At 44.1% G+C, this 19,616-nt stretch overlaps 1 protein-coding gene across 4 annotated transcripts in view; it reads left to right on the top strand.

Moving 5' to 3' along the window:
- DCAF17 (DDB1 and CUL4 associated factor 17) overlaps positions 1–19,616 on the top strand; it is a 443,011-nt gene that overhangs the window by 108,541 nt on the left and 314,854 nt on the right. For all 4 annotated transcript variants that reach the window (XR_014978925.1, XM_085645323.1, XM_085645321.1 and 1 more), the window contains exon 6: positions 16,502–16,577. Coding sequence is in view for 3 of the 4 variants with exons in the window: in XM_085645323.1 (XP_085501449.1) it covers positions 16,502–16,577 (76 nt within the window). In the remaining variant the exon portion in view is untranslated. The remainder of the gene's footprint in view (positions 1–16,501; positions 16,578–19,616) is intronic.

Raw genomic sequence — 19,616 nt, 5'->3', positions numbered from 1 at the left:
GCTTTGTTGACAGGATGACTAGTTGTAGGCATGGTGATGAGTTATTTGCAATTGAGTGAGCACTATGAAGGTGTAATGTCAGTTGAGGCTTCCCATCTGCAAAATGCCCATGGCATCTGGTGCGTGTTAAAACATATAGCATACATGGACACTAACATATCCATATGTTCACTCTGCCTGCTTGTACCCAAATGATTATGTCAGCTGTTGCTCCTTGGAGCATAAATTAGACTTTGTGGGAAGGAGGCCATAACCTACTATTGCCAAATACCAGCCTTCTGTCCACCTGATTTCAAGACCAGAGGCTAAGCGGACATTCATGCTCCCTCAGAGGTCTTGTCTTGGTAAAACATGTCCCTCATAATATAAAATTTGCTGGTTGGTCAGCTCGTAAAAGTTAGTGTGGTTATCTTAACTAATTTAAAATAAAAAGGCTATTTTTGCTGGTATTGATCGATTAAATACTGGCCACCCTGGTCAGCATAGTAAGTTCACTTGTACATTTTGTCTCCTAATTTCTTTAATGTTTTTATGCCACAATATGAAAATCTGAATTGGATCTTAAACCACCCGAGGACATCTACATTTCTTCATTTAGGGTCAAAAACGTTCTATTGCCCTTTTAATCCAATTTTTTTATATTTTGGGGTTTTCTGAAATGCTGTTTGTATGTTCACATTGTAATCATAATTTATTTATTAAATTCAGTGTAATGTTCTGTGCACCAGGGCATTGATATACATGTACACTTAGTAGCGAATTCTTGAAAGCGGGATCATATTGACTGTTTCAATTCTCTTCTCTCGCCCTTAACAACAAATGGCATGACTATTATAATTTTGAACTGTCAACTGCTAGTTTTAATTGCCATATTGTATAAAGGACTGGATACTGAGAAGATATGTTGAGTTCCCTTGGTTGCCTGAGCAAAGAGTGACTCCTTGCAATAGCCACGGTGCAGACCTGCACAGATCAGTATATATGAAAGGTGACAAGTGTCTCCCCAAAAGGTCATAGTTAGAAGGAAAATAACCACAATGGTAATTTAAAAAAAACTTGCAAGTCAATCTTCTAAGTCCTGGTTGAAGGCTAAGATTAGTACTAGAGAGAGTAGCTTGGCACTAAACTCTTCCTGGCATCAGGAAGGAGAAAGAGCTAGGGAAAGATATCCATAAGTAGAATCCAGTAGAAAGCTCCAACTGCAAGGTGCGAAAATCAGGTTGCAAAAATTGAAACAAACAGGCAGCGCTCAAAATGTACAATAAGAGGTTGAACGCATTGCGACACACTCTTCATTTAGACATGCATCCTTATATATGATACTTACAGTGACAGACAACACAGGAAAAGACTCCTTCATCTTGGATTGGGAACCTCTGTTGACATCTATGGGAAAACAACCGTCTTGGGAAAGGCAGGTAACAAGGCTTGTCCATGCCCTTTTTCTGGTATTCATGGTGTTCAGATAGTAAATGAAGCACAAGCTTGTGTTTGAAATTGTTTGTTCGGGGCTTTATTGTACTTCAGTGCAGTTCGTGGAGCACCTCTGCTGGTGACCTTGACCGCAGAGAGCAAGGTGCCTGACACTGCTATGAGCTAAAGAATGTTGATGGGTTAAACCCAGATCAGTTGACTGGGGGTGAGCGCTTGCAATGTTCAATACTCCGTCCATCATCCCCTTTGGTTTTGCTTTGTTCGCCCTGAGTTGGCAGGGTATGCCCAGACGTGGGTCCCTTGCTCACTTTGCCACTGGATTCAAGCTAGCCTGGCTGATGACGGCTGATTAGCCAGAAACCGGTCCCAGGATGCTTGTTTCCGGTCCAGGGGAGACATGGCTTGGCAGTTCGGGCTGGACTGTTCCCATGAGGCACAGGGTCAGACTGATTTGCATATGGCCATGTCTGAACTGGGGTGGCGGAGTGACCTAAAGAATGATAATGGATTAAACCCAGATCAGTTGACTGGGGGTGAGTGCTTGCAATGTTCAACACTCCTTCCATAATCCCCTTTGGTTTTGCCCCACTGCTATTGCTTCAGCCCTTTCCTGGCCTCCAGTAAGCACTCAGCTCTGTTTCAGCACATCCATAGCATTTTTTTCCTCACATCCAAAAGTAGCGTCAATATGAGTGATCTCTCATTTCTATCCTGCTGTCTATATTGTGGCATTTGGATGCATTTCTGTTTCCAAACAAATTACGTATTATGAATTGTATTGGCAATTGTTTTCCTTTTGTTTTAAATACTTGATTTTTTTTTTTTTTTAAAAGGATGGTTTCTCAATAATTTGTCTTGCAAGTGTTCTAAATTACTTCTTCACTTTCAAATTCATTCCAGACAACATAAACTGTACAGTTAGACTTTTCGTAAGCTTAGATATTTTAGTCCTTCCGAACCTCCTATCATTGAATATTTGTACTCAAAATCAGTGGGATTACGATTTGGGATACCTTCAAATGTTACCAGCCTTACTATATAGTTCTTGTTTTAACTGTTCCATTCTAAATTGCCAATGGAAATCACATATAACTCCTTGGAAAATGTGATAACAAGTGACGTTGCCAACATCATAAACATCAAATATATACATTTAGTGTATGAATTGTTGCCACAGTTTTACTTATCTGCTGTGCAACATGTCTTTAGTCTTGGATTTTAACAAATTAATGTATTTTGTAGGCTTATCTTTTAAATAACTTCAGTGAAACCAGTTCGACTAACCTGAAAACACTGATGTGTAAAAGTAAGGCTGTGAACTCGATACATGATGTTTACCATACGTGGAGGGATGTGACAACTGTTAGTGTGTTACTAGCTAATGTTAGAATGATAGTGGTAGGGGGGCGTGGTTTGGACGCAGAAAGAGATGGCGGCGCTGTGAATCTCTCTGCCCGTGCGATCTTCGAAAAAGGACGGAGGAACGGGTCTCGCTGCCCCAACGAAACGACAAGTTGAGGAATCTTTAACCGGAATGTAAGGGGGCAGCCGAGGTGAAACTTGGAGGTTTTTGGACGCAGGGAAGCGGCTCTCCGGGACCTTCGTGTGCTCCGATCGATGGCCGAGAGGAGTGTAGCAGGACATGTGACCGCGTGACTGCCGGGGTGTTGTCGACCGGCTTGGAAGTCAATGTCGGAGGAACTTGCTGCCGATTGCTGGTTGCTGCGGTGATAACCGGTATGTGGAGGGGTGCGCGTATGGGCTGGTGCAGATGACCAGCTTAAATCTGAGTCGAGCCATTGATGCCTACCGCGTTCGCAAAATGGCGGCACCCGCATCCCAGTCGGGGAATCTCGAGGTCACTGCAACGGTGCCTGAGTGATGTCCTGTGAAGAGGGGAGTCCCTGCTACGAGCAATGACGGCTATCTTTGTCATGTTCTGGAAGGTGGGGAAGCCAGGTACAGAGCCGCGCCTAACTCTGATCAGTTCTGCTGACGCTGCTCGTCACTAGAAATGGAGGCAGTGTCGGCGCGATTGTTGGTGCGAAGACGAGAATGAGAGGTGGCCTGCTCTCTCCCAAGTGGATCTAAGCTGTCTCGGCTGAGTCTGCCAGTCTGCCATACTGCCTGTGATACGGTCTGCCTGCCTAGATCGGGGTTTTTAGATCCTCTGCCTGGAGATGGGGAGCTGTGGGTGAATCCGATACCAAGACGCGAGATCTAAGACTTACCAACTTGGCACCCTGTGTTTCTATCTGGATCACCCTGTGCTTTACTACACGGATTTATCCTGGGTCGGTGCAGCCAGCCTTGCACATATTTGCTGTTTTACGTCTCTGCTTATATATGAAAGTGCGTGCTTATTCATGGTGATCCACTGACAGCGCAGGTAGCAGCCACGGAATGGACAGGTAATGCGTCCATACTATCACATGTGGTAGACCTATGGGCTTATTGTGCGCTCTAAGGAATTGGATACTATAAGACAACGGAAGACCCGGCGACCGTCAGTCATTCTACAGGTGGGGGCTGGTACACAAGGAGGCAGCTGAGTATGCCCACGGAAGAGGTGTAACTAGCGACCATGGCGGACGGTAAGGACTCAGTGAAAAGTATGAAGAGACTCAAATCTGATCAGTCGAATCCAAGTTCACCCAACAAGGGAGGGAAAGGCAACACGGACCCGATGGACCTGATACTTAATAAGCTAGATGAAGTTAGGGAGCTGGCGAAAGCGACCAAGGAAGAGGTAGCGGCGATTCGGCAAGATAACCGCGAAACCAATGCAAAATTGTTAGAAGCAGAATCGAGAATTGGCAGATTAGAGGACCTGGAAGTAAAATCATGTAGTGCCATTAAACGCCTGTGCATAACCGCGGATCAAACAACACGGAAGCTGGCGGAGTTGGAGGACAGAAACAGAAGGGGTAACCTACGTATTTTTGGTCTTCCGGAAGGATCGGAGGATCAGTATGGGAGCTGTGTGGCTTTTTTGGAATCGTGGTTCACCCAGGCTACTAATATGTCCTTTACTCATCCACTGGAGTTTGATAGGGCTCATAGAGTACCGGGCAGAATAAATAAGAATCAAAAAGGTCCTAGAGCTATTGTCTGTAAACCGCTGCGTTACCAGCATGTTGAGCAAATCCTTGGGTTCATGCGGAAAAACAACCATATCTTATGGAAATCGGTCAAAATCTTCATCTCTCAGGACTACAGTAAAGAGACGGTGGAAGTTAGGAAGGCGTTCTTGGCACTCCGACCGATGCTAAAGAAAAGAGGCTTCCAATATGGGTTCGTGGGCCCTGCAAAATATCGTGTGATGATCCATGGCTCTCCGCACCTTTTTTCTGATCCACTGAAACTGAAACGTATGCTTGATGGGCCGGAAGACTTGGACATGGAAACGAGTAACTCCGTGGGTACAGTTGATCAGGCCTCGGCATCAGGATACAAGTGACCGGTCCATCTTCTCTTTTGCCAATTCACAATTTTATATGTGTTTCATGTTCTCTTTTGCCAATTCAGAATTCATAAGTTTATATGTGCTTCATCGTCTCACGGTGAGGGGTTGTCGTCAGTGCGACTCTCCGCTTTAGGACACTTTCCAATGAGTGATCTGTTGGTTGTTTCCATTACCTGGTTTCAGTGTATGTTGTCATTAATGCTTATCAATAAGATGTGTGTCGGCTCCTTTGACCACGATTACAAATGGTCATGCTTCACATAGGGTGGTTTGAGGAGCACGTTGGTGGCTTCTTGTTACTTTGGTTAATGGCTCTTGACCGGCAGATGCGGTCCCTGAGGAGTGAGCTCCCGATGTGGGTTGTTTGATATTACTATAGTGAGAAGTATACCTCCATTTGACTGTGTTAGTTCCTCTGTTCCATGTTTCTTTTTATTCTGCAATGGTCAAGCACGGGGGGATGTGACGCAATCTTTTTCCAGTCACCATGCCTACTACGTACAGTGGGGGTGGGGAGGGTGGGGGGTTGAGGGTTTTTTGGGGAAGGGTGTGTGTTCAATGTTTTTTGTTGTTGTCTCCTCTTGCTTGCATAGTCACCATCTCATTGATGCTCGTGGGTGTGGGTGGTGTTGGACTCTACTACTGCCCTGAATGTGCTTATTGTGTGAAATGTATGTTTATCGGTATGATGCTGCAACCTTATGATGCCAATTAGCTCAATTAGTTCTCCGTTGGGAGTATGCAATATAGACAGATTGAAGATATTATCTCTTAATGTTAAAGGCCTGAACCAGCCTGTCAAGAGACAAAAGATTTTGGATTATGTGAAAAGAATGAGGGGAGATATTGTTTTACTACAGGAGACAAAGCTTGAAGCGAAGCAGTTTTATCACTTGAGGAATAAATTTTATAATGAGGTCGTGGGGGCTGAAGCGGTGAACAAAAAGAATGGGGTCCTGATACTTGTGGCGAGGAAATCTAAGGTAGAGATCTTGTCCTCTGAAGCGTGTGTGGATGGAAGGTGGGTCACGGCCAAATTGAGTAGGGATAATACAGAGTTTTATGTCACTAACATTTATGCCCCCAACACTAGCGATCTGAAGTTTTGGAACGCTCTGAATAAGCATCTTGAAACTATTCCGGATAATGCGGTACACATCTTGGCTGGGGATTTCAATCTGCCGTTGGATGCAACTTTAGATAGAGATTCACGCTGCCCCTTCAAGTCAAATAAGTCACATAAAGCTCTTCTTAACCTGTGTCAACGCTTCCAATTGGTGGATACATGGAGGCTCCAGAATCCCACTGGGAGAGACTATACTTTTTATTCCGCACCACATGATTCGTACTCCCGGATTGACTATATCCTCATAACACAGAACGGCGTCCCTAGAGTAGAGTCCACTACCATAGAACCCCGTGTAGTGTCTGATCACTCTTGCATATCCTTATCACTTGCTAATGTCAAACCTTCCTCACGTCAGACATCTTGGCGTCTGAATGATGAAATCCTAAACAGTGATAAACACCGGTCCACTATACATGAGGCGATCTCGTCCTATCTTCAGATTAACAAAAAGGGGGACACGTCCGATCTCGTTCGGTGGGATGCCTTGAAAAGTACTATAAGGGGAGTGTGTATCAAAATTAGGTCAGCCATGAACAAAAACCATACTGCAAAGCTGGAGGCCTTGGAGGCCGATATTAGGAACCTAGAGATCAGACACTTAAAAGATAGGGATGATATGTCTCTTGCGGCGTTGGCGAATAAGAAATATGAATATAATAAAATAGTTAGCGAAAGGGCGGGAGTCTGGCTTGATAAGGGTAGGAGGTTTAAGCTTTGCGAATCTAATAAGGCAGGTAGGTCCCTAGCCTCATACTTGAAGTTCAAAGTCCAGAAGAACTCTATTAGTGTTGTTAAGGATGCATTGGGATCCTCACACTCTGACCCAGATAAAATAACAGAGGTGTTCAGAGTATTTTACGAAGACCTTTATGCAAAGAATACGGCGGTGGAGGAATCCGGGATTAAGGAGTACTTAGACGAGTGTGTCCTTCCGCAGCTTTCTGCTGAAGACCAGGCCAGTCTCAATAATCCAATCAATGCTCTGGAGATAGAGACTGCAATTAAAAAGCTAAAGATAGGGAAAGCTCCTGGCCCTGATGGTTTCACGGCAAAATTTTATAAAACCTTTCCCTCCCTTTTAGTCGAACCCCTCCTACACTTATTTCAAGACATCAATGAATCTGGCGAGGTCAGAGGTACACTAGCGGAAGCAATAATTGCTGTACTTCCTAAGGAAGGGAAAGACCCGTCGTTACCGAAAAACTATAGGCCAATTTCGCTGATTAACATAGATTGTAAACTTCTTGCTATGATCCTCTCCGCTCGCCTCCAGAGGGTTCTTCCCCAGTTGATCCACCCTTCCCAAGCTGGCTTCCTTATAAATCGGTTGTCCAGTGACAATACAAGGATTTTGGCGCACGTCTTAGAAAAAGCGAAACTCCTTGGTACGCCCACGGCAGCAATAACTCTAGATGCTGAAAAAGCGTTTGACAAGGTTGATTGGTCCTTCCTTAATGCAGTTTTGTGTAAATTCAATCTTGGGGAATCGTTTACAAAACTAGTAATGTCCCTATACTGTTGTCCTTCGGCAAGGGTCAGAGCGGGTGGTTCCTTCTCCTCCCCCTTTTGTTTAAAGCAGGGCACGCGACAGGGATGTCCCCTGTCTCCCTCCTTGTTCTTGTTAGCAATTGAACCATTCTTATACCATATAAGGAATGATCCTAAGATAGCTGGTGTGCCATTTGGTGATTGCATTGTTAAATTAACTGCTTACGCAGACGACGTACTTATTGTGTCTGAAAGAGCGGATGAGGCCATACCTGCCCTCATGACTGTTATTGAAGACTTTTCCAGAGTATCTGGATATAAACTCAATAAGGACAAAACGGAGGTCAAGCTTCTGAACAATGTTGGGGATAAAGGGATCATTGGGAACTCCGGTCTCACTTGGCAGCCTCGGTGCTTTAAATATCTTGGGCTAGACTTTGACAAAGATTTGATCTCTACGTTGAGAGTAAATGAGGATTTGACCCTTAAAAAGATTTCTACATTGCTGGAGGGCTGGTCTCCAAATTTTCTTTCCTGGTGGGGTAGAGCGGAGACACTCAAAATGATGTCAACTCCGTTGTTGAACTATCTGGCCAGCATGCTCCCTATGACGTTTTCGAATAACTTTATTACTAAAGTGGATCAGCTGTTTGGCAGTTTTCTGTGGCAGGGCAAGAAAGCCAGAATTTCATTGAAGAAGCTGCAATTGGCAAAAGATAAAGGCGGCCTGGGTCTCCCCTCCTTTAGGAACTACCAGACAGCGTTTCTTTGCAAACAAGGTGCTCAATGGTTGATAAAGTCCCCTGCCTATACACCAATATGGGTAGACATTGAAGAGGCGCTGATAGATCACGCTCCTTTGGAGGCCCTTCTCACGATGGATCTGTCACATCTACCACACTCCAAATATATCATGCTAAATACTAGACGAGCTTTGCTTAGACTTGATCAAACACATAAAACAAAGTTGACATTCGCTGGGTCTTCGTATATGTCCTTGTGGAGGAATTCCCATCTCAAATATAATAGTAGTGGGCTAGTTTGGGAGTCCTGGTCCAAGAAGGGCATCAATTTGGTGAAGGACTTATATGATGATAAGGCTCCACTGCCGTTCTCGATCCTGCAACAAAGGCATGATCTCACCTCAATGGAATTTTATGATTTTTTGAAAATCAAAATGATGCTGACTGCGCGTAACTTCTCTCCTTATACCCCATGGTTAATAACTCATATACCACGCCTTGTGCATGCTGGCCACTTCGTTTCGAGGGTGTATAAACTGTTACTGCCTTTACCGACGAGGAATCATAAAAGGGTGGAGTTACATTGGGAGGCCGAGCCAAATCGAACCGGTATAACTTTTGACTGGGAGGCGATACATAAGTTGGCCCTTCATCACAAGGTATCGCCCATCCTCTTCCAAACGAAATATATGCTACTCAACAGGGCGTTCTGGACGCCGGACAAACTTTTCAAATGTAAATTAAGGGAGTCCTCTGTGTGTTGGAATTGTCAAGCAGGCTCTGGTGATCTTGCACACATGCTATTTCATTGTCCTTCACTGGGGGATTACTGGGGGAAAATATTCAACTGCATTTATCATGTGTTCAAGATAAGGCCTGTTCAGGACTTTGTATATGTTGTTTTAGGGGCGCTGGACCCACAAATATCAAATGCTCAGGATCGTCAGCTCTTGGACTTAATGCTCACAATGGCTTGTAAAGTAGTACTTTGCAAATGGAAGAATGCGAATGAGGTGAGCTTCAAAATCTGGCAGGAGTGGTTATCTTTCCTGAGAGGTTCTAATAATCCGGCTCTACAAGCTTCTACTTGGAGCCCTTCCAATAGGAAGCTTTGGAAATCATTAGACGTATCCTCCTTTCATTATGAGCCACCCTGAAATATTGAAATGTTATTATGTGGTTTGGTCTTTCTGAACGAGGTTGGTTGTCCGTACGACAGGGTGTATCCTCTTGAACCCAGGTGCGCCGCTCCCATATTTTGTGCAGTATGTGTATATAGCAGTATGTGTATATATATGTACCTGTTCATTGATGATGCAAGCCGGAGGTGCTTTATTTTATGTTTACTTTACTTTACTTTACTTTATGTTTATTCTACTTTATATCATGTGTCAGGTGCTATTTATTTCTGTTTTGTATTTGTCTTCCAAAGACTGATTTGAACTTTTTTGATTGGAAGAGTTATTGTATTGTTATTTCAATAAAAATGACTTGAATAAAAAAAAAAAAAGACTGATAGTGGTAGTGATTTGCAGTGCTGTTCATGCATGATTATTTCCAAGGATTCACAGATGCAGTGGGCATGCTTCCTGCCTGTTTACCTTTGTTATAAACAACTAGTTATTCCAGACTTTGATAAGCTTATACACTCCATGTCTTTCTCTAACTCACACCTATTTCCACCCCAATGTAGATAACGTTTAGGTGGCCATGACTGCTGAATTGTCCCAGCACTAATATCGATCCATACTGTATCAGTTCTACATCGCTCAGCCTGTCCATTCCTCTGTCTTTCAAGCACGCCACCCCATGACAGTAGATTTATGTATGACATCTGTAGGTGTGCCTGCATGCGTATTTTCTGTTTGTGTGGATGCCTTTGAGTGTGTTCATGAGCATTGGAACCCTCGTATCTTTTAGCTTCAGTACATAGATTCTATATCACTTTTAAAATCCAAAACAAGAGGTTTCTCCAAAGAGATGCCCAACATCGATTCGGTGTAAATAGGCCAGTGTATTATCAGTAACAAATGGGGTTTTCTTGAAGATCTAACACTATTTGCCCTTCCTACAGTTTGCATGTCTGTATGATTGTCATCTGTGACAGTTTGTCAGTTTTCATGTTGCATCTTTGTCGTTTGGCATGTGTGCATAGATGTCTTTTTATCTTTTGGTCTATGTGCATTGGTGTATATTTGTCTATCTGTGTACATGGGTGCTCGTATGTCTGTGGTTTATGTGCATTGTTTTTTGTGTTGTTGGCCTGTTGTCATAAGTACATATGTTAGCTTATTTATATTTTGCCTATATGTGTGTATGAATGTGTGATGTATCTAGGAATTTGTCCATGTGTGTTGTGGGGCACTGTTTACATGCAGTGTACAGATGCCATGCACATTTGCGTTGTCAACAGACATCTATTTTGGCAATGACAGCTGTGCTGTACATGTCTGGCAAGTGGATGCAGTGTTTAGTTTTCTCACAATCTTCCAACAAATAGGTATGACTTGAGAGCTAGGCCTGTTGCCTTTTGTAGAGCTGGAGTTACAAGAGGCCAAGAGGAGGTTCATTTCACACATACATGTCAGGGGTCAAAAGGTGATGTTTGTTCTATCTTTGCTCCTAATAAGGGGTAAGACATTTTGCAAAAACTCTTCATATTTATACCTGGCTTTGCCAAGCAGGGTCTCATTATAGTGGGAGATTTAAATACAATATTGACTCTACATTGACTAGATCTCATGTGATCACCTCAGAGTCTAGCCGTACACCTTGTCCCTCACTAGCCAGATCATAGAAGCAAATCCTCATGATATATGACTCCTTCAGGGTTCTCATGTTCATAAAAATCTATTATTAGTATGTAGTAGATATGGCTTGCAGGGAAAATAATAGATTTTTATGAACATGAGAACCCTGAAGGAGTCATATATCATGAGGATTTGCTTCTATGATCTGGCTAGTGTTGGGGCTAAAAAAATATGGCCCACACTTATTAACTAATAAAACGCTTTATTAAATCTTGACATACCCATTACAATGTCTATTTTGTATGCCATTGTTTTAGTGTTGGGGCTAAAAAAATATGGCCCACACTTATTAACTAATAAAACGCTTTATTAAATCTTGACATACTCATTACAATGTCTATTTTGTATGCCTTTGGGCCTCAAAACATCCCATTTACATTGTCGTAGTTAGACACTGAAAATGCTTATCAATGGATTGACCGGTCAATTCTCCACCTGGTCCTTCAAACAATTTGGCTGCACCCCTTTGTTCTTCTAATTCATCTTTTCAAATTAGTTGAGGCTGGATAAATTGCTAGGAAAGGGACACACACTAGAGTTCTTCTTTACCTTGCCTCTTGTTTTTACTATGCCTAGGGACTCTCTGGTGAAAGTAATTTTGTTTAATAAACATATCGATGGTCAGATTATGATAAGGTTATTATCTGTTTAGTCAAAATTACATACACACAATTCCAGTGGTAATATGGTTACTAAATATGTTTGGCCAAGATGCACATTTGGAGATCAAATCCATAAAATTATGCATTTATGAGCATGTTGATTATGAGAACAAAAGATATGCATGAATTTCAGGAGTAACTGAAACAATGTAAGTAGCCTTTGCCCTCAAGTGTACAAGATGTCCTGGGATTTTGCCCTTTGCTATACACTTTAAAGTCTCATGATGGGAGAGGGTAGAAAGCTGCTTGATGATAAACATTTCACAGTTATTATGTTGTGCATGAACATTTTCAATCTCTGCACTGGGTTTGATGATCACACAAATTACCCGGAATAGGTGGGAAAGTTCTGCTTAGATCTGCAAATACTTGGGCTAGAACTTTTAACCAGAACAGAATTACAAGTGGTAGGTTTTATCACATCCAGAATTACCTTGTGCGATAAAACCCAGGCACGCCTCCAACTGCCAAACATAGGTGTAATATGTGCCAAGGAATGCAGGAAAACAAGTAGAAAAAGTGCCACCTGTCAGACCCTATTTAGGTGACCAGAGAGCTGATAGGCTAATGGGTCCCAACCGTGGACGATGATGTCTTTTGCCACTGGTATCCTGGGGTCAGTTATCATATGTGTTATGTTATGTGTATTGTTATAGCACACTATCCCCAATGAGAGTATACTGGTGCTTTCCATGTGTGTGAGGCTACCCTCGAGGGTAATAATGCAACAGCCATGTCTTCAGCTTCTTGCAGGCATCAAGAAGAACGGAGGATGCCCTGATGTGGTGTGGGAGGTCATTCAATGCTTTGGGAGCAATGTATGACTTGGAGCAACCTCCTGACTTGTTTTTATGTATGAGTGGGATATGTGCTAGTGAGAGTTCGACTGAGCAGAGGTGCCTCGAAGGTTGATGGAAATGAATGTAGCTGTTAAGGTAGATTGGGCCTGTGTTGTGTAGTGCTTTGTATCTGTGAGTGAGAAGCTTGCACTGTGTGAGCTTGTGTGTCAGGTGCCAGTGGAGTTCCCTCAGGTGTAGGGTGATTTAAGATCAGCATGGGAGGTTGAGGACAAGTCTGGCTGCTGTGTCTTGGATGGTCTATAAACTTTTTTTGAGTTGGTATTTGGTGATTCCTACATCGAGGGCATTTCCTTAGTCCAGTCAGCTGGCTGCTTTTTTTTTTTACATCTGTCTAGGATCATCCAGATGTTATCTGTTGCTGCAGTGAGGGCTTTCCCTGTGCAGCTTTGTTTGAATCTTGATTGCATGGCACTGAGGAGCTGCCGTTTAGCGAAGTGGGCAGCAAGATGTCCGTAGATGGCTTCTTTTTCTTGGACCTTGGCTGTGTATCATAGTAGGAAGATTGGTCGGTAGTTTGTGAGTTAATCTGGGTCGGCTGTAGGATTCTTCAGGAGGGCGTCTATCGCTGCATGTTTCTAAGCTTCTGGAAGGTGGCTGTGTCAATGGAGCTGTTGAGGATGAGAGTTTTGCTAATAGGGATGGACACTTTATTGAAAGGGTGGTGTGGGCAAGGGTCTGACGGGACCCTGGAGTTTGAAGTTGAGGTGTTCCATGTAGTTGGTTCCAGTTTCTGTGGAGGTGGTGCAGCTGATGATGTCCTTGAGAACGGTGGTGATTCCTACTCCAAGTCTATGTTGTCGGTCTTGCCTGATGATCTTGTATGCAGCAGTTATGGCTGTGGTGATGCCTAGTGTTGATGCTGCGGTCAGCCATGTTTCCATGAGGAACAAGAGGACAGGGGTGTCTTCGTCTAGCTGGTCTCAGATCCATGTGGCGTGTTTGCAGAGCGAGTGGCTGTTGAGCGTGCACGATATTGAGAAGTGCAGTGCTGATGAGTATCGATTTGATCGTGCCTGAGCAGGTGGGCTGTGGGGTGTTGTTGGTTTTGTTGTGATGGGTGTAAGTCCTACTACGGCTATGCAAACTGTATCAATTACAACACTTTCTACACTTGACTGTCAGGGTAGCAAATACTTCTCAGGGATGTAGAGTGGGGGAGCCCAAAACGCGACAGTCAGCCACCAGTCTCAATAAAGTATTGTCCAGCCCAGTGTTAGGCTTTTTAAGTAAAACAAAGTAGTTTAATCACACAGCATTATGAAATACTAAATATTCCAAAGGTGGGTCGGTTGTAGGCTTGTATTTCCCCCTGTGGGATCAAAAAAAGTGGCTATCCATATGGTGCACATTAGTCCTGCTTTTTTAAAATATGGGACCCAGGCAAAGATATGGGAACAGATATAAGTTAGGAAAGGGTGTAGATCACTAATGATTACTGCGAAGATTGGCTTGTGATTCTGTTCAGTTACCTTTTGGCCCAACAAGTTTGTGCAGGATGGTGTTGGCAGCAACAGTTTCCCTCTGCTCACGTTAGACACAATCTGTCAGTTCATTCAGACAGGGTACTGGTGCGGTCAGGGTGTTCAAACACGCGGGTTTCGGCTCCGAGGCAGGAGAACAATGACTGTGGTGTAGCTCCCTTTAGGATCACTCACTCTGAGCAATGCCCTTGGCAGACTTGTTGGCCATCACAGCTTGTGGGCTAATGTAGGCAGACATTTGTCTTCGGCAATTGTGTCCCTTGAGGCCGATGTAGGCAGACGCTCTTCTATGGCAGTTGTGGCCCTTGAGGCAGATGCAGCTGCACCTATTGGGTGGACACCTTGGGTGACAGCTGCAGCACTAGCCCCTTGGTGTTTATGGGAGTGGAGGGGATCCCGAGCTGCACAGTGGCTAATTAACACAGCTGACGGTGGAAGCTGTAACGGGAGGCCGAGGAAGAATGAGGTCTTTGGGTTAGGACCAGCTTTGCTCCCTTCCAACATTCAGCTACTTCTGAGTGCCCCACACCCTGGGAACACACTTCTCTTGGACAGGCTCTCCTCCTGCTCAGCCAGGGACCTTCCTTCCTTCTCTGCACAAACAGGCAAGCATTTAAGCAATATGGCAGACCCTTAGCTGCTCCAGAAAATTGCAAGCATCAGGTGATGCCTTCTCACCTCTGGGAGAATGGCTGTCATATAGACACTAGCCCTGGTCACATTGCAGTCGTTTGAGTACTCTGGGAAGCACTCCCTTTCTTGGTCATTAAAGGGTTGTAACTGGAACAAGGTGGGTTGGTTTGGATGCCATATTTTTCAGATGGGCTGTGGATCCACTCTGAGGGTTTAGAACATGTTTGAGTCAGTTCTGCTCTCCAAACACAGCCTTTGTGTGAAGTGATGCGTCTGATAGCAGGTTGCAAAGGGGTAATTTCAAGTGGGAGTGTTCAAAACCTGAGCGCATTAATGTGTGCGTTTTATGCATATGGCTTCCATCCTCTTCCTGTAGCAGTTATCAAAGACAATAGGGCAAGCCGTAAAAGTCGCCTCTTCATCTTGCACAACAGAAGCTGCAGTCCCACACCCCACCCCTACCATATATATAGTGGCTCTGCTCAGGAAGAACTCAGTAGCAGTCCTTTGCTAACAAGGCCCTCATGGAATTTCTAAAGGTATCCCTGTCTCCATCCTTCTCACTTTATTTTCTGGGTCTCCACCCTCTAGCCACAAGAATGCCCTTAATATTGATTGGGGATGCTATCTCCGTTCTCCATCTTTTGCCCTGAAAAATCAATGCCATCCAAAATAAATCTCATTGGCCCCAATGCACCAACTCATACAACACACATAGTGCTGCTAACATACATGTACTACACGTGCACTGTGCATACACCTACACTTGACGTGTGCAGAAAATATTGTCATACAGTCAAAATGAATATCAGAATATCAGTTTAAAATTCTGTGCTCTCTGAGTTGCATTACATGCCAGCTTACCATAGAGGAGACATTCCTGTCCAAATGCCTTCATTCCACACACCACATATTACTCTGTGGACTGCAAGCTAATGTTTGCATGGTAATGGTGGGTTGATACCACATGGTAGCAGTCATTTTTGTGCAACGCATTCTCTTGTCCAACTATGGTGGACTAAGATTTCAAATATTTCCGTGCTCAAAAAATGTACTTCATAAAGAACACGTCCTTAAAGTCAGCTGCGCTTCATGGAATTAATAATAAATAACTGTATAGATATATCAAAGATGTTGCACAAATTGTGAGAATCGTGTTTTAATCACAAAGCCATTGAACATTTGTTTCAGACTGATATTGTGATTTGCTAAACAGTAATATATTCTTATAACCCGCTGCCAAGAGCTACACCGGTTTTTAAGGCCCTGAACCCGAGTTATAGTCCTGGGTCGCAGGCGAGGGCCTATAACGAGGGAGATGGGCTTTAACAGCTGTTAAAGCCTGAGACAGAAGGGCTGGAAGGCTATTAGAACATTTCACCCACTAAGGGTAGAATGTTTTAAATTAAAAAGGGAGAAACATGAAGATAAACATTGAAATGTTGGAGCAGAAGGCTTACACCAGCCGATGTAAGCCCGGAGCCACTCCATTGTCTTCAGTTAAGCTCTCAACATTCCAATTTTTTTATGGTTTATGGCTGAAAACTCATATGAGGGTGACCTCCTGCTTTGGATATAATGAAAGTGATTTCAACTGTTATTGACTGATCTTAGACTCAGACTCTTTTCTTTTGTATTCTTTGTTCTGCTTTCAAAACTTTCAGTAACAAGATTTAAAATAAATGAATAATGTAAAGTTTTCCAGGGTCATTGCAATTTACACACGCAGGCAAACAGAATGATTTGCTTTTTAATTACCTGCCTTAAAAGATTAATTGTATTGTTTATACCGTAGGTACCTCACATGGGATATACCCCAAGAGACTATAGTACTGAAGTCGGCTCAAAAGAAGCTAACCTCGGCACAACAGGTAAGTAGGGATTTTTTATAATTTCCAGATCAAGCATTAACACAAATAGGATGTTTCATTGTTTTCAAACGTTATTCCTTTCTGAAAGTTGTTGATAGATTTTGTGGAATGAGCTGGGATCCTAATGCAGTAACAAGTTATTAGATCGTCACAGGTTAATATGTTTTTAGTTTAAAGATTTTAATTTCATTTTTGAATGGCATATGTCCATATAAAAATAAGATAATTAACATCAGCAGAGAGTTCAAGGATTCTCCTAACATCAGAGTGATAGATAGTTCTATAACGATAGACCAAATTGATATAAATTTGTACATACATAGATTACTTTTGGGTATAGTCAGTACTTATTCTAACAGATTAAATTAAATATGATTGTATATTAAGTCTTTCTTAAATGACGGAAGGTATATGGGAACAAGCGTTGGTAAATACATTAGGTTTCGCCTATGTGATTAATAATAAGCAGTTTTTAGGTCTCGCCTGACCCAGCCAGCGCTTGTGCTGGTCTGGCGTGACTTTAAGTAAGGGCTTCAAAGAATGCTACCGCCGGCCACAGCTTGCAGTGCATGTGCGCGGGCACACGCTTGAGCAGAGGCGCCATATGGCGTGATTACTGCTGCGCGTGCACCACTCGTGCACATGCACTGCAAGCTGTGGCCGGCGGTAGCATTTTTCCCCCGCGATCAAACAAAACTGTCGCCTATGGAGTCCTTTCAACACCCAGCGTGCCATCTGGTGCCAATACGCTTTGCGTGTTTTGTTTTTTTTGTCAGTCCCCCCGGGGCACAAGCAGGCATCCACTTCTGTCTTTTTTGCTGCGATCAGCTGTCCTGACAGAATTGGATGCCTGCTTGTGCCCCGGGGGAACTGACAGCAAAAACAAGCATACATCCACTAACAGCTTGTTTTACGTGGCATATTTACTTACACTTGTACTGCAATCCTTAACTTAATCTCACCACTGCAGCCCCGCCCCTTGCTCTCACCAGTGCAGCTTCTCACTATGCTCTCACCACTGCAGTCCTTCTCTTCACTCTCACCACTGCAGCTCCTCTCCTTGCTCTCACCACTGCAAATCCTCCTCCCCTTGCTCCCACTACTGCAGCCCCCCCTTGCTCTCACCACTGCAGCCTCTCACTGTGCTTTCACGACTGCAGCCCCTCCCCTTACTTTCATCTCTGCTGCCCTTTCCCATCACCTCTGCAGCCCCTCCCCTTGCTCTCACTACTGCAGACCCTCACCATGCTCTAACCACTGCTGCCCATCCCCTTGCTCCCACTACTATAGCCCCTTCCCTTGCTCTCACCTCTGCAGCCCCCTCTGCTCTCCCCACTGTAGCTCCCCCCTGCTCTCACCTCTGCTGCCCCTTCTCTTGCTTTCACCACTGCAGCCCCAGCCATCGGCTCACCACATCCACCCTCTCCTGTTCCTGCCGATGATGTATTCGCTGTTCGCCTTCTCATGTGATTGCATTAGCTTCACCACTGTGATCACACCCATAACTCGTTAACCTGCCTCCCTCCACTCTCCACTCTCCTCTCTGGCTTTCTTTTGCAACTCTTCTTTCTCCTTGCAACTCCCTTCTGTGCACGTCCCTAAGCCTCTTTTTATTTTCACGTGATCTTCCCACTTCCTCGCGTCCTTTCACTCCTCTCACTTCGTCTCCCTCTACTCAGCAAAACCTTTCTCGCCATCACGGTTTCTGTGCCCCTCCCGTTTAATGTCTGCCCTTCTCTCGGAGCGGCACATTCATATCCTGCACAGAAACTTCATTATCTCCGTGAACAAGAAACCACTTAATAAACATCTTAGGACACATTCTATCACGTCGAGGCGAATAACCACTAACTGCAATTTCGCTCTCTAAAGTTCACTGATGTGTTTATTTTTTCCATTTTTGCAGAAAGCAAATTAGGCTATTATGTGGTTTACCTTTGTGTTTGTTGAGGGAGATGATAACGCTTCCGATGTGTTGCTCCACCATCATTTGTGGTTGTGACACAAAAAAGAAATCACCATGGAAGAACTGCGCAACATTCGTTCTCGCCCCATAACATCCCAGTCACAGGTACTTGTGAGAGGAAAGTTAATTGGATCCACATTTGGCCGCGTTCAACGTCACCCGCCCCCCTCCCCTTGCAGGCCGCAATGGGATCAAACATGCAGCGGCGGGTTATGCGATCTCATGCGCGGGTTGTGGCTTGCTAAAAAAACACAACCATCAGGTCTGCAAACATAAAACGCGAAACGGGACTTCAGCACAACCCACATGTAGCCCTAGTCTGTGGTCTGGAAGAGCAACAGATGCCGCCCATAAACTTTCACAATTCTATTCGTGCACCGTGCAATTACTATGTGGTTTGAATTGAATTGAATTGAAGAGTTCTGCTTACCTTCAAGTTCTTTTGCGGTATGCTCCTGGGTTATTTGCTGGAATTATTGCTCACTCTCTCGTGTCAATGAGCTCTCTGTAAAACAAGAAAAACAAGGGAAGGACTGTTTGCCGATTAATTGCAGGCGGAAGACAAGGAGATGTGCGGTTAAGAGAGGAAGATGAGCGGTTAAGAGAGGAAGATGAGCGAGAAGGAAACCCGGACTGGTGGAGGAAGACAGAGAAAGGAAGTGGTATTTTCTGTAGTTTGAGGACAAGAAAAACAAGGGAAGGACTGTTTGCCGATTAAATGCATACAAGCAAATTTGTGACGCGGCGGAGCGTGGCGCGTGCGCTTGGTGGGGGCGGGGGAGCGCATTACAGGCGGGGGAGCAGACCCTTTGAAGTACGGTGCCAAACGGATTGCATGGCGGCACGATGCATGTGATTGTGCGTGTGCTCGCTATGCAATCCACTTTTGGGAGCCCCTTACTACAGTCTCGCATAGCGATTGCTACGCAATAGCTAGGCGAGACCTAAAAATGACCCTAGTGCTTGCTAGATAACTGCACTCTTGACTGCCTGTTTAGTTGTAAAATATAGCAATATTAGGTGTTTAGAGGAGTTCTGACAACGTTTGGGCCGGGTGCCACAGCACCTGCTGC

This window comes from Triturus cristatus, chromosome 3_1 (assembly GCF_964204655.1).
Source record: "Triturus cristatus chromosome 3_1, aTriCri1.1, whole genome shotgun sequence".
Taxonomy (NCBI): domain Eukaryota; kingdom Metazoa; phylum Chordata; class Amphibia; order Caudata; family Salamandridae; genus Triturus; species Triturus cristatus.
The sequence above is the reverse complement of the archived record's forward strand: the minus strand, read 5'-3'. Positions and strand labels throughout refer to the sequence as shown.